A 22,944-nucleotide genomic window follows, 5' to 3' on the forward strand; every position below is an offset into this window, starting at 1 on the left:
GGATCTCTAGCAGCATGCATCGTTACACCAATACAGAGTTGCCGACATGCATTTCATATATGGAACTGCACAAGGAAATGAATTAGCTGTTCAAAGAAAGTACGAGGAGCGATTTTACAGGGAGTTCTTACCTAAACCAGGTGTTCACAGACGAATGTGGTTCCAGCACGATGGAGCCCCAGCTAACTTCAGCGAGAAAGTCAGGAATCACCTGGACTCTGTCTACAGCCAGCATTGGATAGGAAGGGGAGAGCCAGTTCTCTGGCCACCGCGTTCTCATGATTTAACTTGCTTGGTTTTCTTCTTTTTTGGGTCATATTAAAGGTCTCGTGTACGGGAGTCCCGTCGAATCTGCAGAAGATCTTGTTTCCCGCTTGTCAGTTGTTGCTGGACATGTGCTCGACATGCCTGACGTCTTTTCGAAGTACGCTGATCCATGCGCCACCACTGTGAATCTTGTATCGCTGTTGGTGGCCGATCACCTACTGTAAACTGTTAATATTTTTTTCTTTAGACTTTGTCTTTTCAGCTTCCTGTGGTTCATACTGCTTTACGTGCTAGTGCTTTAATGCGGCATTACCACACATATATTCCTATTTGAAATGACTGTGATTAATTTTATCTGGTAGTGTATTAACAGCATTTCTATTGTGTGTTCTAATGATAGGGTGGTTAGCAATTCCCTTAGTACTGGAAGGTCTCGTTTTTAACTTCCACAAGAGTATAGACAATTTTTGAAGATTCTTGCTCATTCCAAAATATTATAACTCTAAGCTGCCTCCAAAAATAAAATGGTGAACGAAAACCACTGTATTTGGCCAATCGGGTCTCACCTTCTCTTTTCAAAATTCTTTTTAAGAAGAAAACGCAAAGAATAAAAGGCATTTTCTTATGTGTCTTTGCGCTCAAAACATCTCCCTAACATCGGCAGATCTTTGTTTCAGCTTCCGGCAAAAGCACTGATGATTTTTCAGAGTTTCTTTTCACAAAATACCTAATAATTCTATAACTTCTCAATGTGTAATACTTATGACTTTTATAATCTACTTTCCTTTAGAACAACTTTGTAAAGCTCATATATGTAAAAGCATCTCATCTCCAAGTAGTTTTTTCTAGTAAAAAACCATAAAAAAATTGAAGATTATCTTAACCTTTTCCCGTGGGCTCGAAAAACAGTTGTGTACCTTCACTGGGGACTCTTGGCTCAGCGGTTATGAAAGGGGGAAAAATTATCGAATCGAGTCCATAACGAGTGGGTGATTAGTGCTCTTTTGTCGGCAGGCAGGCAAACGCTCAGGATTTCTTTTCAATCTAGTTCCAACGCTCAAGGCGTTAGAATGCGGGATGTACTCTAATCGCTTTCACACTGCAGGTAGATGAGTACAGTTTTCTCAAGAAAAAAATGTATTATTTTACCTTCAAATGAAATGTATGCTATAACTAGAAATTTTGTTCTAAAAAATGTTCCATTTTACAATTAAAATAGTTTTTTAAACTTGCACCTATATTATGAACTAAAAAACTAACGAAGTAATCAATGTTAAATATATTCATTTGTCATCGTATCGAAAATTCAGTGATTTAATATATTCAAACATTTCCTTCAAACAATATATGCATTTTCATTTTTAATAGTACTATTATTCTGATGTTGAAGAGCAAATTAAATAGAGTTTATTTATTACAAGTGCCATTTAAGAAGCATTTTCGGATTCCAAAATGAGTGTTAATACTTTCACACCTCTGGTAATATTCATTCCTGGAGAAATAGAATTTGCTCACTGCGTTTGTACTGCACTAAATTATTATTGAACAACGCCAGCACTAAGAAAATTTTACAATACTACTTTTACCTTAGAATAGAAAGGGAACAGGTGTTCGATGATTTATATTGACACTTCATTTTTTTCTTTGAATGCAAAATTGCATATACAGGAACGCATTGAAATTTCAAAATGTAAACATCTTTGTCGAATGGCGAAATATTTTTTCAGTTTTTTATGATCTACATTTTCAGAATGCTAAAATCGCCTTTGAGGTATCAAACTGTTATGCGAAATTTTCAGATCTCAGGCTATTTACTGTTGCTTTCTATGAAGCAATGAAGCTGGGAATGAAGATTCGTACTGAGTTAATGAATATTAATGAAGATTCGCGCTGAGGATTAAATTCAGGGAACTAAAAAGTAGTACACATCTGAATTCCTGTATACATGCTTAGTATTCCAATATCTTGTTTGATTCTCTCCAAAACACGATTCTCACGTAAAATTAATTACTTTCTGAACACTACATGTTACTGAGAGGTTAAGGCCGTTGAATGCTGGCAGTTAGACATAGGTTCGACGTCAAGCGATCGAGCTGGCCGCATGGTTGATTTTTCGTTGTGTTTCCCATGTGACACGTAAATACGAGCGAATTTTTCCTAAAAGTTCTCACGAAGGCATGCTTTCCTTTAGGTAGCATGCCTTTGTGGTGCACTCTCCCGGGTGTGATAGTCATAAAGCCTCAAGCACTAGAATTCCTACCCCTGCCACCAGCGGCAAACTGTCCCGAGCCCCCAGTTGCTGTATCCTTAGTACGGGACACATATGTCCCAGCCCCCGGGAAAAGGTTAAGAGTAGATAGTGTTTTATTGGAGCTAATATTGTATTTTATACATATATTATTCTCATTGCCAGAAAAATCTGGAAAAAACTATCAGAATCAAATGAAATTTAATATATGTGAATAAAACCTGGCCATAATTTGGTGATTACATATTCAAAGCAAAAGAAGCATTCATTAAGAAAATCTAGAAATGAATGGAAATTTTAGTAATCTGTAGAGCTCCTTTTAGCATGAATGCACGATACGATACAAATGAGCACTCGGGCATAAAGTTCCTGTATGGTGTTCTGCGTTATCTTATTCTATAGTTGCTGTAAGCGCGCCTCTGTTTCGGCCAAACTCCTGTAAGCGGTCCAAGTAAAAGTCTCACGTGGTCGCAAACAGGGTCGATGGGAAAATATGGGGATCGGACGGACAGACAAGAGAAGGATGGTAATGTGGGGGGAGAGACATTCTTTTGACATTCTTGCTGTATGTTGCTGAGCATTGTACTGTTAAAAATGCCTTCTGGGATGCCTGTCATGAGTGACTATACATGTGACCGAGGGATATCACGAACGTACTGCTGAGTAGTCATGGTGCCCTGGATCAACATTAGAAGTAGCACGATTTTATATATGACAGTACCTCGTATTATCACGCCGCTGCCAGAGTGTTCTTCAATGAATGGGGTGGGCGTTCAAATACAGATTAGATTAGATTCCATCTTACCTGCTATAGAAGCTGAGTACCGCTGTAAACTAAAGGCAGGATTAAGGCCTTCACCATGGGACCTCCACACATCCATACGGCTTTCATGACTGCCCAGACTGAATCACGATTCATCGGTGAAGATGACCTGTATCCATTCGGTTGCAGTCCAGTCTCATTCACCGTAATATGAATCCAAAGGGAAGCAGGTGAGTGTTATAAGCTGCACGCGATATGGGCGCCGCGATAAGACACGTCCTACAGCAAGGCACAGGGACCCATACTGAAAGTACACAGAGATGTACAGGCAGACACAGAGGCCCATACTGAAAGCTCTGTCTGTGTCTGGATAGCGGACAACGATGCAGTTGTCTCTGCATGTGCATTTCGGGTGATAAGATGGTTCTCTCGGCTACTGGTTTGTTTGGGACGACCTGAGCCTGGCCGCCGTATGTACGATTTTTCTCTTGTCCACTGGTGTCAACATCTCTTGACAGTCTCGAGTCAGAGCCGTCACAGTCCCAGCCTAGATGGCAAGCTGCTCGCCAAGCTGATCAATTAGTTTCTATCATTCTTGCCCTCTGGAACTCTGTCACCTAATTATATTGTCTTTGATTGCAATCTAATGGCTTCCCTAATGAAAAAGCGTCCCTCTGCAACAGATCACAGTCAAAATGTCTCTTCGTACCTTTTTATGCGTCAGAAAGAACGTAGTTTAACGCATTTTGATGGCATTATACAATACACACTTGTGAGCTCTGGCCTTGATCATGAAGCAGGCCCTTTAATTATGATATCATAAAATAAGAAAATCAACTTGAGTAAGTAGAAATTGACGCGTATTTCCTTAAAATTGAAAATACATTATTTTGACAAATAATTGAAAAAAATTAAACTCAAAGAACAAAATTCATTTCAGCTTTCGAACTCTACACACACATACGCATATATTTTCATGCAGTTATACACACACAAATATATATATAAGAAATGTACCCGAATCAAGGTTCTTCAGATTTTACAGCAGGACCTTTTAGAGAATTGTGCTTCGGTAACTTACACTGACTTCTTTTCGCCTCTCTGTGGCGCTGAACGCCAACGCGTTTTATTCTTTCTATGAAACTATGCGTATCTAATTATAAGCTGTCAATCTCATATAAGAACATCCACTAAAACTTTAAAACCTTTTCCAGAAAACTTCCTTTCCTGCATTAAGTGTGCCGCCAATATTTGAATGCAGCGTCGTGGAAATATTAGACGAAAAGAAGTGAACTGAAAGTGTAAGTTTGTATTCAATTTATAGCGCGTGTAGTTTTGGTATGAACGTTTGTTTACTTAATGTTTACTTTCCGGTGTACTGTTATCTGATTGATTGATGTTTGTTTACGTTATGTGACTTTTTGATTTAGTGTTATATAATAGCCATTTGTAAATGGCGTGCAATGCTATATTCTATATTAAGAATCACGGCGCAGAATCATTAATAAGGATTCGTACTAAGCAGTTGAATCTCTATTTATTATTCAATTTATCTATAAAACGAAGATAACTAGAACTATTGATACGGTAAAAGCGTTAAGTATTGATTTCCAGCTTATGCTATCTTGTCTTGCAATTTTATCTGCTGTATTATTATACTGATATGAAATCATTCTGCAAAAGATGTGTTCTGATGATCTCATCATATATATTGTCAGATTATTTCCTAATAATTAAATAATTAATTTTGAGAAAAGATACGAGCTTTGTATTTTCACCTTATGTTATATTTCATCACATAAAAACTGAAATAATTTATACTGTGTAACTTACTTTGACTCAAAGTTAAATGCAAATTTCTGTCACCATTATCTGTTGATAAATCCATTATATGTGCATATAATAAAAATGGTTTCATTATGTTAATAATTATGAAACCTACGAAATGTGCCAGAAATTTCATCTTATATTTTAAAAGCATATTTCATAATGAAAAGTTAATTTCTTTCAAACTTTTATATTCAAGATGCCATGAAATACAGGTCAAGCATAAGAAAGTTTTACATTTATCTTTTACTTTATATTAAAATTGTATTTGTCATTAAATGCAGTTCTGTATTTTACATATCAAGCATATGTATGAGATCGGATAAAATTTTATATTTTAATACTTGTATGATTTGGTAGTTAATTTTCATTCTAAAAAATTTTAGATGGAAGCATTTAAAAAGGAAACTGTTCATATTAAAGATCATGATCATGTGGAAGAAATTGTGTCACAGTTTGTTAAAGGTGGTGCATCGAAATTACAAGTAAGATTTCAAAATTTCTATAAAATTAGGAGGTTCTCCTGAGTAATTGTGTGTCAGATATCAACAATATCAAATTATATGCAATGCCAAATTTTGGTATGGATTAAATACATTTAGGTATCCATGTTATAAATTTTTTATTTCTGTGTGTAGTTTTAATTATTTATAATTTTTTAGTCACCAGGAATTATTTCAAGATTGCAGAAAACTCCTAGAATAATTATTGATCACTCAAGGAGTAATTATTGGTCAGCATACTTTATTATGCAAATAGAATAAATATAGAAAAATAAATACAAATATTGCTTGGTTTTGATGCCAAAGTGTTAAAATAGTACTCTAAATTTAAGGTTTTTCAATCATATGTCTTACAGTTGGAAGATAATGATAAATAGCTTAAATTCTGAATATGAATGCAAATTTATTTGATATATGAAAAGTGCCAACAAAATTATAACTAAGACACATTTTTTTAAAAAAAATTCCTAATACAAAATAGAACTTTATCATAATACATAATATAATAATTATACTGTGTTGCGCTATATATATTTTCAAGTAGTATTTTTGCATTTTGTAACATAGATATATTTCAATTTGACCTATTTGGTCAAATATATTTTTCAAAGCATCTATTGCTTTCATCTGAATTGTTAAATTATTTTAATAGTAGGTTAAATACTTTTATGGGTACTTGCATGTCAACAGAGAAAACGACAAATTTTGCCAGAAAAGAGTGAACAGTTAATTGCCAACTTTCACATAAATAATGCCGTACACAAAATAATCACTATTGCAAATGTGTAACATTATCAAGTTTTCGTTGCAGTCTTAAAAACAGAAGGTTCCCTCCCCCTTCCCGAAGTTGATCATTTATCATGGGCTTATGGGATCTACCAAACAAGCAAGATAATGCTATTAGTTTCATTCAGGCGTTCTCATACATTGCTGAGTAACTGTCAAAATTCTATTTTGCACGAAATTAAGTTTTATTCAAGCAAATCGAAGATTGCATGGTGATGCTGCAACAGCAAGACACCATTCAAAGGCATACTTGTTCATCTGGTGGCAGAGAGTTGTAATTCAGGCTAAAAAACACTTTGAAGCTATTTTAGAAATGATCACAAAATATTTTCCATCTGAAATAAAGGAAAGCTAATTATATCATATTACCTTCAAAGCTAACCAGTCCTTGTCTGTTAACATGTAAGTAACCTTTTCTCTTCTCCTTCCATTTAAGAGACCTTTTCTTTCAGTTAGCATTTTTTTTTTTTTTTTCTTTTTTTCTTTTACTTTCTTTAAGGTATTGTACAGTGTACTTTGATAGTTTTTCAAAAGAATTTGATCTCAAAATTAACTGCTAGTTGGTAATGTTAGACTTATATGTCAAGAGTTTAGAAAAGATAAAAGTTGGCACTGATATATTAGTGCAGCAGTTCTCAAACTTTTTGTGTGGAACCCTTTTCAGAATCATAGTCCTTTAGTCTAGAAGTGGTGTGTCTTACAAGTTATGATGTTTAAGAATCATATTATCAAGAATATTAAAAAGGTATAGCTATTAATTGAATGTAAAGAGATATCTGAATGTTTATCTGATTGTCATTAAAATAAAATCATATTTTTTTTTTTTTAATTTGAAGCTTATCATATTATCTCAGTATTTTCTCAACATGATGTTTTCAAAAGTTAGCCATTCATAAAGTTTAATAAATCAAAGGAATTTTCATTACAACAGATATTTTATAATATTGCTGAGAGCATTAGGAAGGTTGTTGTAATAAATTCATTTCTTTGCAAGTTAATTGCTATGTGCAATTCAATTCAAATACACGCTCATTCATTGTTTTTAATGTTTGTTTACAATTTAATTTTACTATTATTATGTAACTATAGAACACTGTAGGCCTAAATTAAAAAGTAACATAACTGTGTAATGGTACTGGCTTTTTTTGTATTTTCTTATTTGAGATTCAGCTGTTCCAAGCAAATGCCTTGTTCTACATTGACATATGTTCTGTATACTGTTTTTTTGTTTGTTTGTTTTCGTGATACTCTGTGATTAACTGCTCTCCTCTAATAATTTTTAGCTAATCTTTGGAATATGGTAATGTGTAGTTTGGCAACATTTTGGTAAGGCGATAAAGGTTACTAGTTAGGACTTTAGCAGTGTACATGGATAAAGTCGAGTGTGCACAATGCCATTTTTGTGCAATTCAGGAATGTTTTTTTAAGTGAAAATAGGTTGACGTGTACATGGATGATACCATGTATGTGCAATTCTTAAAAACGCGGCAAGCAGTGGTTGATTCTGCACTTTCTCCCAATTTCGCACCTATTCTTCGTCATGATTAAGCACTTTTGTTCCATAAAAGTTCTAGCATAAGCGTAATTCAGCTAGCAGATTGTTGGAAAAAAATGTTGTGTAAAAAAAAAAAAAAAAAAAAAAAAATGCCATTACTTCGTGAAAACAAAATGGCATCCAAAACAAAACTAGCAGGTTGCTGTAGCAGGGTTGGTCGCCAAAATCGCCAAGTTACCATAATCCAAAGATTAACCTAATTTTTCACCAACCTCAGATGTTGAAAAAATAGCCATTTAAAAAAAGGCCCTGGGTAAAAATATATTTGAGGGTATCCCTTGGCAAAACTTGGTGATTTTTTGGTGCCATTCCTGTTTACGTCCAAAGCTCTCCCCAGTAAAATGGCATCTAAAACATAATTAAAACAAAAAATATATAATCTAAAAAAAACTGCAGGTACTTACGTATTAACGCAACCAGGCCAAAATTCGCATAAATCGCCAAATTTGGCGACCCTACTTACGGCAACCCTATGTGTTATACGTAGTTTTTCGTAAAGAAATTATTTTTCTTACTGGTTAGATTGACTGCCCTGAAATACTTTAACTATAGGTATTTGGGATCTGCCTGCGAGTGAAAAAGATGCTGTTGAATTGTTGCAGGGATATGGAATTATACCGAACGAACATACTTGTAAAAATTCTCATAAAATGAAACTGTATTTTGGAAAGCAAATCTTCTGGAAATATAACGTCGAAGAGTGCAATCAACATTTGGGTGTGAGAACCGGAAATTGGTTTGAAGGTAGCCGAATTTCATTTGTGACAGCGGTGCGCTTCATTTATTGTTGGTGTAAAGAGTTAACCTCAATTAAATTTTGTGCAGAAGAGATGGGAATTGCTGACAAAACTGTTATAGATTGGAATAATTACATGCGGGAGATATGTGCCCTTGAAATGGATGAAAAAGAAAGAAAGCAAATAGCCAAAAGATTTCCGCCGAAAAAATAATTCTGCAACTTATTCAAATTCGAAACCGGAAGGGTTTAATTGCTATTTTATATTTTAAAACAAAATAATATAAAAAACTGTATTAAAATTATCTGTAATTAATAAATGTACATTTTCTTTCTATTCATACTTTTTTACTCAAACTTACAAATTGCGCCAACCTGGTTGCGATAATACGTAAGTACCAAACTGCATCTTAAATCAAACAAGGAAATACCACAAAAATGAAAATATATGTTATCTGATCTACACAGTACAAAAAGGAAATAGGGACTTACCTTATTTAAAAATTTCTGTTTCTTCGAAATGTGTGACGCAGAGAATTCCTTAACAGTATTCAAAAACTATTTAAGATTATCTAAACTAGAATCTCTATACTGTCGTTGTGACATGAATTCACAAATGTAAAAATTTTAAATATCCACCGTACTGCCGGTAGCATTTCTCTTTCAAAAATCCCTTTTTATTACACCCCACATACTTTTCATAGTGTTGATACGAGCTTCAGTTTCAAAATCCTTAAATCTCACTGCGTAATTTTCTTAGAGGTGAACAAAGCCATTTAAATCTTCATTTACACACCAGTCAATGTTTTCTTTTTCAATTGTTCCAAAGTGTACAGAAACTTCAGTTTATCCAGCCGGCATTTTCTGGTGTAAAGCACAAAATAAGCAACGTACTTCGTAGCCAACATCCATAGCTAAGTAAGCTTTTACAAGTATTTTCCCATCAATCAAAATCACCGCAATCAAGCATTACAACCAATCACGTCATAACAGGGTTTCCATAACATTCAACTGCTCAGGTTACCTACCATAAATGAAACCACAACTTGGCGATTTCAAAGCCGAATTTCGCACTAGTATAATGTGTACGCAACCAGTCATGAGTTGCAAGATAATACATTTTCATTAAATTCTAAGCATTAATGACAAGCATTAATGACATATTGCATTGCCTGGTGATTCTTCTCAGAGTTGGGCATTTAATTGGAAAGTATTGTTTTAATATCTGTACAGGCAGAGGATCCTGCTTCATCGGGGATGTGTAGTTGAGAAAAACAGGAGCATTAATTCTGATTTATGTTGTAGCATTTTGAATTCATCATGTATGCAGTCAAAACTCCAACAGACTTTGTTTTGAAACATAGTTTTTTTTATTGTTTTGAAACATAGTTTTTAGTTTGTTGTGAAATGTCAAATGTATGAGGATTTCATATGCCACTGAGTTGAAGCTGAATAATTTTTTGTTTGCTGTGATTTCATTCAATATCAGTGTGTAATCATCCACATGCCTTCTCTTGAGCTGTCAGAAAATGAAATTCAAATGAATTTTTCAAAGATGTGCCTGAATATTTTTCTGTATTTTTTCTTAAATCATGACACTATTTTCTTGTAAGAGCATTATTGTAAGTGGGATGCAGTTATTATCTTCCTTTACCATGTACTCCAATCAATGCAAAATGATGGATATGTCTTTTCATTAGCTACAAATTTTGCCCAATACACTATTTTACACACATCATTTTAAACCACTGTCTACACTGTGCTATGGTCAATTAAAATTGCTACTATGTGTGCATGTAGTTTCATTAAATATGTCAGTATTTTTTCTTGATACAACTACCTTGCTTCAGTATGTAACAGTAGGGACTCATGGTGGTTTACCATATTCTTCACATATTATTTTATAGAGCCTGCCTTTAAGATATTGCATTTATTATTTTTATTATTGAATTTATTAATGAACACTTATTTAGCTTCACAACTAAACCTAACAAAGAAATAAAATGCACAGAAGACTCGTGGAAGAATTGCTAAGAATTCACAATATTATCACTATAACTATAAACATTTCCTGTCTGTTGACTCCAGTTTAAATAACCATCTGTATTTATTTGTCTCTTTAAGTTTTGAGATGCGGATTTCAAGAATTCTCAGAGTATCGAGAAGGAGATAGAAGCTTGTCAAATGAATGGTGCCAAGGAATGACCAAGCATCATCTGTTACCAAAGGCACAAAATTCAATCTCACAAGTGTCCACTTTTAGAATGTCATTTCCAAATTTCTATTTTGATTCTACTTATAATATATACTCTATTCTGCAGTTTTCATTTATTTTATTTGTCTGGAATGGCCATGGAGCCCATGGGATCTGCACACGGAGTGCTCATTGCAGTTAATAATGTTATAAACATAAGAAAAAAATTTTAGTTGTAAGGTATAAATAAAAAGGTCAAGCATAAATAATAAATACTATAAAAGAGTTCTGACCCAGAATTTTTCCAATGACAAAGAATGGCTTTTTGACTATGTGGCATGAATTGGTAAAGTATTTTAATGCAGTAAAAGAGTTTGCCTATCTATTTTTAGTAACTAAGATAGTTTATGGTTGAAACAAAAGTAAAATAAGCAACAAAAAAAAATTTTTTTTAAGCAAAATCTGAAAGCTTTCAGATTTTATACTAGGCCCAAAGGGGGTTTTCTTAACGTTTTGTGTGTTACCTTTATTTATTAAATACATGTTCTTCACACTGAAACCATAAAAATTCAGTTTAACAGCAGTATCGCAAAATAATTTAAAAAGAGCATAAAATTTCCAATACACAGCCTAGCGCGCTGGAAATAATTTTATTTTATTTTATTTTATTTATTTATTTATTTATTTATTTATTTATTTTTTTTTTTTTTTTTTTTGTGTGTGTGTGTGTGTGTGTACAGTGATGCCAGTACTCGCTTTGAAATTGTTGAGTTTCTTAATCAAAAACTCATAAATGCTTTACAAAATATGAAATAGATAGTTAAACAAATTCCAAATTTGGGTTTCCAGATGCTCATTTTCGGATGGAGATGTACGTTATTGAAATTTTAGGGCTCTAGGTACGGTTGTTTATCACAATGCAAGAATTAGGCAGAATCTTCATTATTTAATTTCTTTAACCTTCCATGTACTGCTCGATTTTGATACATTTGAGTCCTGAAATACGGGGCGGTTTTTAAAAATTTTCTCTATTTCCATATATACTAGTAACGTCTTTATAAACAAAATTAGTATAATGCAGGCATTTTAATAGTTTTTTTTTTTTTTTTTTTTAATTTAAAAAAAAACATTCAGTATGGCTCACGTGATTTTAGTGTGCATGGAATAAAAATACACAAGATCTTTTTGATTTTGATAAATATACATGCTAACTAATTTGTATAGCTAATAATATTACTTATACTCATTTATTATTATATAAATATTTTTTAGTGTGGTAAACTTTGAAACATGGCTGTAAACATAATCCAACTTTACATTCTTTACACCAAATGCATGTCCCTTTACATATTTTTCCTCCATTGTTATCTTTTTTGGAGCAGCACACAGCACATTGCCTTCTACAGAATCCTATGTTCTGTTCCTTTTTCCAACCTATGTTCCTTTTTTTATAGAATTTGGTGGTATGTGGGTTGCAAAATGCTTTCCTACAAGGTGAATAAAGGTCATAACTATCAACACTAGACCATATTGATGAGCATATAGCAGAAGAGTATTTGTCAAAGATTTCCTTGATCACAGCTAGCTTGAAATCAAGAAGGGATTTTTTTTTTTCTGTATATTATATAGGAATTCCACATTGCTTGATCCAATGTGTGGAAAAAATATTTTCTTGTAACATTTACAAAGTTGTTTTTGGGTACTAGGGTCGTACGACATCTCCTGATCACATTCGTCGACACCACCCATTGTTAAACCCATAAACCACTTTTGACTTTAGTTTTTCTTTTGCCGTCCATGAATAAATTGATACAGATAATGCATCCTGAAAAGAACTAAGCATATTTACTATTTTTTTTTTTTATCATTCCACAATGAAAGAAGCAACAGCATCCATCGTGTTCGGCTGTGAAGAAACATTAGTACTCCCTTACAATGATATAAACCTGTAGTGACATCTAGGTACAAAACGAAATGTGAAATATATATATTACAATATTCTCAGCCTATATCTAAGAAAAGCGGAATCCATATTCAAAATAAGCGAAATAAAATTACGCATGCTATTTTTACACGACCCATATTACAAGACAGATTTCATATCCCGTGGAAATTGCGTGGGCTGTATGCGGAGGGTCAAATATAATACAGGGCGATAGCATTTAGTGGCAACAATTTGAAAAGTTACTCAGACTTTTTAAAGTTTTCAACGCAAAATGCCAAAACGAAATTGATAGCCCTTCTGGGCTAATGCCCTTTGGGCTAATAATCAAAACTTCACGAATGCCACAAATCCATGTAAAATGTGAAAAAATCAAGGTATCAGTGTTGCTTTGCTAAAATTTAACTAACTGGTTTCAAAAAGATTTTTTTTATATTATTATTTTTTTTATAATAAATTATAACTTGATAAATAATTGAAGGTACAGTTAGGACCATAAATATTGGGTTATTAGTAATTGGGACAATAAAAATTGCCAAATTATTGTTGATGTGAAAATTAATTATGGTAACTCTGATAATAAATAATAATAAAGCATAATAGTAAATAGCTATCTAAGAGTATTATTTTGATTTAAATGAAAGGTAATTTCATATATTACATTTTATATTATAGGTCCATAATAAAAGAAAATTAAGCAACTAAACATAGTTAAAATTAAATGGGAGACATAACATTTTCTTATCGCTTTCAGCACTACAGAAAAAAATTTCAGTTTTTTTTCCCTTTTCATTCTTTCTTTTTTTGGGGAGGGGGATGTGTGTGTGTGCATATGTGAGTGTAATATATAAACACCTCCAAATAAATTCAGACAAATAAGAATCAAAGTGCTACTGAGCAGTGTCCCAATTGTGTTAATTACACTGTTTTTTAGCTCTGCCCCACAGCCAGTGTATTGTTTGTATACAACACTTTTGGGGTCTACGGAATTATAATTGTGGTTGACAGTAAAATGTTCAAAGCCATCATATAGCAATTCATCCAATTTGTATGTTCCAACAATCGATATAAAAAATACTTCCTTCTGTGATATTTTCCTTTATGAATTCAATATTTTCGTTTATTGATTTGGAACAGCAATTAGAAAACATTTATTTGATTTTCTGTAAAAGCCACTGTGACAGAAGAACACGCCAAATGTTCTTTCTTTAAGTTAAAAGGCTTTCATCTACTTCTATAATTTTGTCACATTTTCTGTTGATTTTCAACAAAGGTTGAGCAATTAAAGCTGTGACACACTACGTGCATGTAACTGTTCCAGTCAATAACTTTTTAGCTGCTAGTAAGGCCAGAAGTGGCAGCCACTTTATTATGAAAGCACCTAATGAGTGGGCCACCATTACCTGCTATGAAGAGACAGACAATTACAACCATGCCTTCTTTGTGATTCAAACTCAGGCCCTTTAGTACTGCAGTAGGCCCTCCCTAACCACTGTACCATCTATGTGACCCTCTTCAGTTGAAATTTGAAAAATTATATAGATGTCATCTCCTGATGCCAAAAATATGTGAACTTCATGGCTGTAAGGAAGAGGATTTTCAAACCAATTCTGAATGCTTAATCCTTTCTTCTCCTAACAGGACTCTTTCCTGCAGAGCCATTTCGCTGTTGAGTTATCGATAAATGCAATTTCATCCCATGATTCTCATGAATGATGCCTTTTCTTTGAAAAAATTCTATGGCAGACTTTTCAAAAATCATTAGATTCTTAGAGCTATCAAAAAATTTAAAATATGATTCAATGGGTGCATTTACTACATTTGTCAAATTTGCACATTTGCTTTCTCTCTGGTTTTGTACAGTCCTAATAATCGAATTGTACCTAATTATGTCATGCAAAAGAAAGGTTTTTAGTTCTATTTTGCAGTTTGATGAAGTGTTCTCTTAATCACAGAGGTTTATTAAATCATCTCACTTTTTTCCCATGTAACGCTTCAAATAAAAGAATATTGCCACCAAAAGTCATTGCCATATTATAATTTTTAAAGGAATAACATAATAAATGTGAAAAAAACATGGCAGCAAAAATAAAAGCATGTTGCAATCAGTTGTTATTTTTAAAAAATATTGAATAGCACATAATATTAAAAAATATATGGTAGCTCTATCTGTAATTCTAAAGATATGCAGTTTTTAAATACTTTGTGATTTTGCTTTCAAATTTTATGTGGCATAAATGCAAAGAAAGTATTATATATTAAATTAAGTTAAAAAAAGACAAAAAAAAAAAAGTTGTGGTTACTAAGAAAATTAAACATTGATATGATGAACTGAGAAAAGATTGGTAAAAACATCAAAAGACAATGTTTTATAAGCCGTCTTGTTAAAACTGAACATTGATGTGATGGACTGGAAAAAAATGTATGATAATACTTAACTCGGTATCAAGAATTCTAAAACTTTTGTGATTTTCGTGTTGTATTTTATGCAGCATAAGTGCAAAGAAAACAAAGTTTAATAATAAAGTTAGAAAGGTAACAAATGTTGTGTTAGCGGGAGTTAATCCATATACCATAATTTTGATAAAAGGATTAAATTTCTGCAAGAGTTTATGATTATCAATTTATATATTCATAAACTAGAGTATTTATGTACTCCATTTATTATTTATTTTAAAACAATAACATTGATTTTTTGCTTGTTGACAGATAATTTTTCTACAATATTAGCGTCGACGATTTTTTGACATCTTTCACTTTGAAATTTCGATATCATGCATATTTGGTTATCATTGCATCAGAAATTTGTTTTCATTATCCATTTTTGCTTTAACTCTAAGTTCCTTCTGACATAGCATATAATATTCTTCTTCTTATTATTATTATTGTAAGTTTGACTGTCATTGTATGATTTAATACTTAGTTTTTAATGTTTATTTGTAACATTGTGTAATATGTTTTAATTAAGAAAATTAATGTAATTAGTCAACTATTTAGTATTTTATTTATTTATTTTTGAAAATGGTATCCTGGAAAAAATATTGATAAAATGTGCACATCATTTTAAATAGCCAATATGCATTTCATGAGATAGCAATATTATTTGTAGACTTGCTTTTATTGTCCATTGGCAATTTTATTTATTATGCAATTTATTTTGTATTTAAATGGTACTTTTGTTATATTTTTATGCATGTAATTGTTTTATTATTTTGCTATATTTGTATTTATGTATGAGTAGACAAAATTGTATCCCTATAAATAGCTGGAGGAGAATCAGAGTTGTAGGCTTTTGAAATTGACTGGGTGTTGTCACAATTAGGCCCACATGAAAATTTCTTGCCAAGCTGAGAGCATTTTAGAAATTTTCAAAAAGGAGATTTTTGATACTTAGAAAGCTAGTCACCTATATATGTAAAGCAAAAGATAAAAACAATTGTTCTGGTAATTCCATTCTCTCCTCTTGACTATGTGGTATGTGGTATAAGTAAATAGGAAGCTGTTAGAAACTTTGAATTGATTTAGAGTTTTGTCTTGTCTCTCAGGCTTACAATATTTTAATTTATTGCTTAGTAGTCATATTAACCCTCGGAGCATTACGGGCTTAGCTCTGAAATTTTAAAGTTCCTAAGAATGTCGTGGATAAATCATATTGTCTTGATAAACAACTCTTTCTTGATTGTAAAAAAACAACTCTTTCTCTTTGTACCTTGATTCCTTTTTTTTTTCAATATACATCCAACTTGAAATTGGATACAATTAAAGCTCTTAGAAATTTTCATGTGTAGTATGAAAGAAAGCCACCTTTCTATATGGAATTTTGCATCTGTAATGCTGAGAGGGTTAAATGATTTGTTTTAATTTTTCTCTTAATTTAATAAAATTAAGTAATAAATTTGGAACATACTCTTGGTGTATTCCAATTATGTGAGTAGCTGTTGTTTTCATTTTCCATTTTTGTGACGAACTGTGTATTTCTTTTATATGCATATAAAAATTGAGCAAATATACTGTGTATTCAGTTTTTGTATTTTTTAATATTTTTTAAATTATTTTATTCAAGTTTTTTCATTAGAAGCTTTTTAAACTGTTTTGTTAATTAGTCATAGATTTTTCATTTTGATGAAGTTTTTAAATTTTGTATCTATAAATATCACAGGCAAATGGGGCTTAATTAAGGAGATATTTTTAAATTTGTAAAAATAGTGTTACTTTGCAATTGAAGTGTTAGAATAATTTGTTTTATGGTCATGAAAAATTGAGTTTTCAGTTTTCTCTCTTAATGTCTTATATTGCAACATGTTATTTTTCCATTGCAGGTTATAGCTGATTTTGATTATACGTTATCACGTGCTCACAAGGATGGTGTCAAATGTGATACCACGTATGGTAAGAATTTCTTTCTTAGCAACCAATATACTGCCAGCAATCTTAACACATGACTGCTTTTCTACATATGTTTCAGCAATTATAGAAACTAGAAAGATGCATTTTGGAGAGGGGGTAGCTAAAGAAAAGTGAGACTTATTTATATATATTTATTTCAGGCTTAATTTCAAGCCAATTACATAGCACATATCTGCATTATATCCTTGTTTAGGGGGAGTAATCCATCCCTTGCAGAAAGTTCTTGGTGCAACATTTATTCATTTTGTATCAACTTTTATTGCATTCTGCTTCTATATTTATTGGATTTGATGAGCCATGAAATGAAAGCAATACATTATTTTCAGATATGTGATATTGTGTCACAAAATTATTAGTGCTACAATTCATTTACAAAAAAACTGCACATAATTGAAGACATAAATGCAGTGTTTATAACTGCTGAAAGAATGTTAATCATTCAGCCAGCCAGGCTGATATATACGAGGGTTGGAACTTTAATAGTGGCAACACAGCTGAAAAAACGCTATGCAACAAAACCAAAGAATATCGCGTATACCACACGTGAACTACATACCTACCTTACCTCTCAGCAAAAAGACTCGTCCTGCCTACGTCACGTGCATGCGGAATGACGCGAAGAACGGATCTTTGTACTAGCTCGCGGTGTAAAGTAAGTGTTGTCAGGATGTTTTCAAAACAAGAACAACAATGTTGGATAAAAATTGAATGTACCAGAGGTCGTACAGCATTCAATAAAGGACGCCAAAACGTGGCAGACATGCTGCGGCCAAGTCATCCGAGTGTCAGCGATGCAGACATGCAAACTGTTGCCACACTAAAGGACAGTGATCGCCGCCAAACGATTCGTCAGCTGGCCGGACAAACAGGATTAGTGCATACAAGTGTGCTGCACATTCTGAAGGAACGCCTGCCCATGAGAAAAATTGCTTCACGATGGCTTCCACATCAATTGACGGAAATGCAGAAATGGCTACTATACAATGCTGCCCGAGCCCACCTGGAGCGTTATGAGCGCGAAGGAGATGCTTTTTTATGCCAGATCATTACACTGGATGAGACTTGGGCCCAATTGTACGAGCCAGAACTGAAATGCCAATCAAACGAATGCCGTCATCACGGGTCACCACGCCGTTCGAAATTTTGTCAGAACCCTCGCAATGTGAAAGTTATGGTGATTCTCGTGTACGACTGTGATGGTGTCATCCTAACACATACCGTTCCCCCACAGAAGACCGTCACTTCGCAGTATTACTGCTAATTTTTGGAGCACAATCTCAGACCATCTTTGAGAGAAAAACGGCGACACTTTCTGCAGAACACTCCTCTCATTTTGCATGACAATGCTCGGCCGCATGCAGCGCAATGACTGATTTGTTCAAGCGATGGGGCTGGAAAGTTCTTTACCATCCACCATACTCCCCAGATCTAAGCCCTTGTGACTATGACTTAATTCCTAAGATGAAGGAACCACTTCGTGGCTTTCGCTTCCAAACTGTTCCTGAGATTCTTGCGGCAGTAGACCGGTCCATTTAAACTGTCAACAAAGCAGGCGCTGCTACAGGTATTCTGCGACTTCGACATCGTTGGAAACGGGTTGTACACAATGCTGGCGACTATATTGAAGGACTGTAAAACATGGTGACATGAATCACTTTTGTATTCCTTGTAAATAAATAGTTGCCACTATTAAAGTTCCAACCCTTGTATATCCTAGAATATTTTTTTGTAATGACTTTGTATATATATACATGCATCTTGAAATATGTCCAAGAAATTAAGACAATGTATTAAAAGTAAATGAATGCAGTTATAAAGTGTACCAGTGATATTTTGTTATGATCAAGAAAATATCTCTTTCTCATGGTAGATTTGGAAACTTCGGAATTTCCAAGCCAAACCTGTAGCTGGTTTTAGGTTAAAATGAAAGTGAGAATGTGGTGATGGCGATAAGGAGCGCGCCTTGCGCCCTCCGATAAGTGTGGCAACCCTAGAGGAGAAGTTTTTTACGAGTAGCGAGCAAAGCGAAACAGGCAGGCTGTCGGGGAGTATGCGCGATGTTCCTAAATAAAGCTTAATTTTTATTGTGCACTATGTCTCGTTAATATTTATATTAATGCAGTAAGAACATAATCTGTGATATGGAATTCGAGGATTGGTGGTAAAACATAACAGGAAATTACCATAATGGTGACCCGGACTGTGTTAAATCGTATGAACAGTTCTCAAGCACTTTCGGTTTTGACTACAAGCCATCACTTAATTTTTATTGTGCACTATGTCTCGTTAATATTTATATTAATGCAGTAAGAACACAATCTGTGATATGGAATTCGAGGATTGGTGGTAAAACATAACAGGAAATTACCATAAGAATTTAATTTGAGGGAAGTCATCCAATTCTTATTTAGCAGAAATCACAGGGATCCATGGGCAAGCTAATGGAATTTAGCAGTCTGTTTGATGCAGTTTTGAATGTGCTTGTTAAACAATAGCTGTAATAGCTTACCTTAGTTTCATAAAACCTATTTACTTGATCTGCTTATGTCAAAATATTTCATCTCCAAAAATACCAGTGTATTGTTAGCAATGTATTGACAGGTGCCAGCTAATACTCAAGCATCAAATTCCTTTAAATATTGAAAGTGATGTATGTAATTATTTTTACTTTTATGACTGTTCAAATAAACATGCATGTTCATTATTAAGATTAAGATGTTTTACATTGATATATTTATTATTAAACATTTAATTTTTTTTTTTTTTTTGTTTTTTTTTTTGTTTGTTTCATTCACCTCACATGATGTAAATTTGATCTTGGTATAAATAATTGGGAATTTTCTGATTTTTTTTTATATTATGATTAGAATAAGTTTTTCAATCATAAATCAATTTTTTTGCAACAATTTAATATTTATATTAAAATCTGTCTTTAAATTCTGGATATTTTATTTTATTTTCAATTTCAGTTTTTAACCTAATGGGTAAATTTCAGATTTCTGGTGCCTAATATAGTTTTTTTGTAAAGAGTAATATTTGGGTGATACTAAATATTTTTGGAGTCCATGTTAAATCAAAATAATAATTTTGTAATAATTAATTTACTTTTATAATTATAGTTTTTTAATTATTATTTTGATGCTTAAACATACACAGAGGGACCTGAAAATAATCAGAATTGTACTCCTCCACATTGTATACTTGCAGTACGAAGTTGGCACCACTAGACCGTGGTGGAAGGACCTCTTATGAGTCAGTATACCAAGTAGTATCAACAGACAACGACACGTGGTTTCTTTGGAAGTTCTGTGCGTGTGTTTGTAATGTACTTGTAACATGAAGAAATGGCAGATTCTCATGAACAATGTGTGGTTTTTACTCAGCAAGAACACATCTGAGACTGTGGTGATGATGTAAAGCACTTACAAAGAACATGTTCTCAGTAAAATGCTAGTGCATAAATGGTGTTCTCAGTTTAAAAAGGGGGAAATTATCATTTGAGATCAGCCTGTTCCAGTTGTCCTTGAAATGTATGAACCGAGGACAAAAATAAATAAATAGTCCATGCTTTTTATTAGAAAATTCTGGTTATTTTGGAGTGCCCCTTTGTATACTATATGTTGATTAAAAAATGTCAGACAATCTTTAACCCTTTGGGCGGCCAGGGTTTTCGTTAAGAAAGCCACCTTTAATTTTCAAGAACTACTATGAGAACAAATTATTTTTTTGATTTTAATGCAAAAACTCTCCTAGTATTTCATACCTGGATTTGTTTTCTTTTGATATATTGCTTTAATTCCGTTGACATATTTTAATATGCACATATATATACGTTCTTACAGATATCACAATAAATATCTTGCCGCTTAGAGAGTTAACATCTTCTTCCAACCTCCAAAGAATTAATATGTGAGAATGAATAGATTTGTTATTTATAACATTTTTTAGAGAAACCATTCACATAATTATTTAAAAAAATAATTAATGATAATACAGTAATAGCTTGCTCATTTGTTGATGATGAGGTTCTGGGTTTAAATTCTGTTTAAAGACACGATTGATATAGGGCCTTACAAGCAAAAGCAAAAACCTTGATTAGATAGAAGAGGCTTCCCGCCCAATGCTTTGCATGTAATTGGAACATGTCCTTTTTAAAATAAAAAGGAAAATATAAGCACATGTTGAATGTTGGTAGAGATAGTAGTATATATTACTAGAGACTGACTTTCACTTCCAGAGTTACAAGTATAAGGTACTTGCCTACAGGTGATAATGTTGAATTAAATCTCAAATCTTTATAGCTTAATTCCTTATAAGAAATTACATAAAAGAACTGCAGTCATTATTTACTTGAAATATTTTCATAAAGGCATCACTGTATTTTTTTAATATGTGTATACATATTAGATATATATAATTATAATATATGGCTGTTATAATTTTTTATGTTAGTATATAATTTGTCTTACAATCAAGATTTACTTAAACTTGATTTCAGTATCAAGTATTAAATTTGATTTCGCATAGTATGATATTCGCATGGTATTTGGTATTAGTTGATATATATAATTACTGAAATTCATAATTAAATTCTTAATAGTGTAGAACTACCAGCTGAATATTCATGCTTGTTTTCTTAATGGCTCAAACCTTTTTATAGAAATGTCACTGTGAAGAAATATAATAATTTTCTTTAATGCTCTACAGTTATAATTGATATATTAGAGCTTTATATGGTTTTTGTAAAACGTATGTATTGTTGCTTTCTAAACTCATTTCTCATGTTATTGCACTGTATTTAATATCTATGAGCCCACCAGCTGCCAAGCAGTAAATTCACTGAACACTTGTAATTCGTTCCGAGGTTTGAATCTCGCGAATGGGCATTTTCATGGTTTTCTCCATGTGTGACATGTATACGAGACAGTTTCCCTTAGAAAGTCCTCCACGAAGGCATCCCTTCTCTTAGGCAGATAGCCATCGAGACTTTGCGATAATCACATAAACCAACTTAATATCTGCAGTATAGAAGTAACTGTCGTAATAGCATGAACATATTCTGTTTATTAATCTAATGAGGGACTGCGGTTTAGTCAAGCTCAAAAGACATATTTAGATTTGAATGTAGTCCTTTTTTTTTTTTTTTTTTTTTTTTTCTTAACTTGCAGATGTATTTTGTTTCTTGGAAAATATAAATAATGACACTTTATATTACTTAAGAATTTATGCAACAGCTAAATAATACTAAATGCATATAAAAGAATAATAAAATAAACAATACCTTACCTCAAAATTTATAAAGCATGCTGAGGGAGATTAAATCTGTAAAACGTGGTGCTAAAGAAATTATGTGTTAAATATATGGGTTAGAATAATGATTAATTTAGTTGGTCATTATAATGAAAAAGATCCTATGTTAATAATGATTAATTTAGTGGGTCATTATAATGAAAAAGATCCTATGTTAGATGCATTTCAAATGAAGAAAATAATTCATAGTTGTATTTTTATTTGCAATGAAATATATATATATATTCGCTGTCATTTACTTTATCTGTAACTCAATCTTTAAGTGTGTAATATGCTTAATTTCTTTTAGGCATTCTAAAGAAAGCACCATTTGTTCCAGAAGATTATAAAATACAGGTTTGTATTAAGAATTCTAGAATGCTTATGAATAAAATTTTAAAATATATTTTTATGTAAATTTAGTTTT

General features: G+C 32.6%; 1 protein-coding gene across 1 annotated transcript in view; it reads left to right on the forward strand.

The window, feature by feature from the left end:
- The first annotated feature begins 4,586 nt into the window (after positions 1–4,586).
- Positions 4,587–22,944, forward strand: part of cN-IIIB (cytosolic 5'-nucleotidase IIIB) — a 58,161-nt gene continuing 39,803 nt past the window's right edge. The window contains exons 1-4 of the mRNA XM_085820559.1: positions 4,587–4,616; positions 5,492–5,590; positions 17,141–17,210; positions 22,828–22,874. Of these exons, the coding sequence (XP_085676685.1) occupies positions 5,492–5,590; positions 17,141–17,210; positions 22,828–22,874 (216 nt within the window). The 5' untranslated portion in view covers positions 4,587–4,616. The remainder of the gene's footprint in view (positions 4,617–5,491; positions 5,591–17,140; positions 17,211–22,827; positions 22,875–22,944) is intronic.

The sequence above is a fragment of the Stegodyphus dumicola genome, chromosome 7 (assembly GCF_044657685.1).
Source record: "Stegodyphus dumicola isolate Sdum_Otavi_A_Nest chromosome 7, ASM4465768v1".
Lineage (NCBI taxonomy): Eukaryota > Metazoa > Arthropoda > Arachnida > Araneae > Eresidae > Stegodyphus > Stegodyphus dumicola.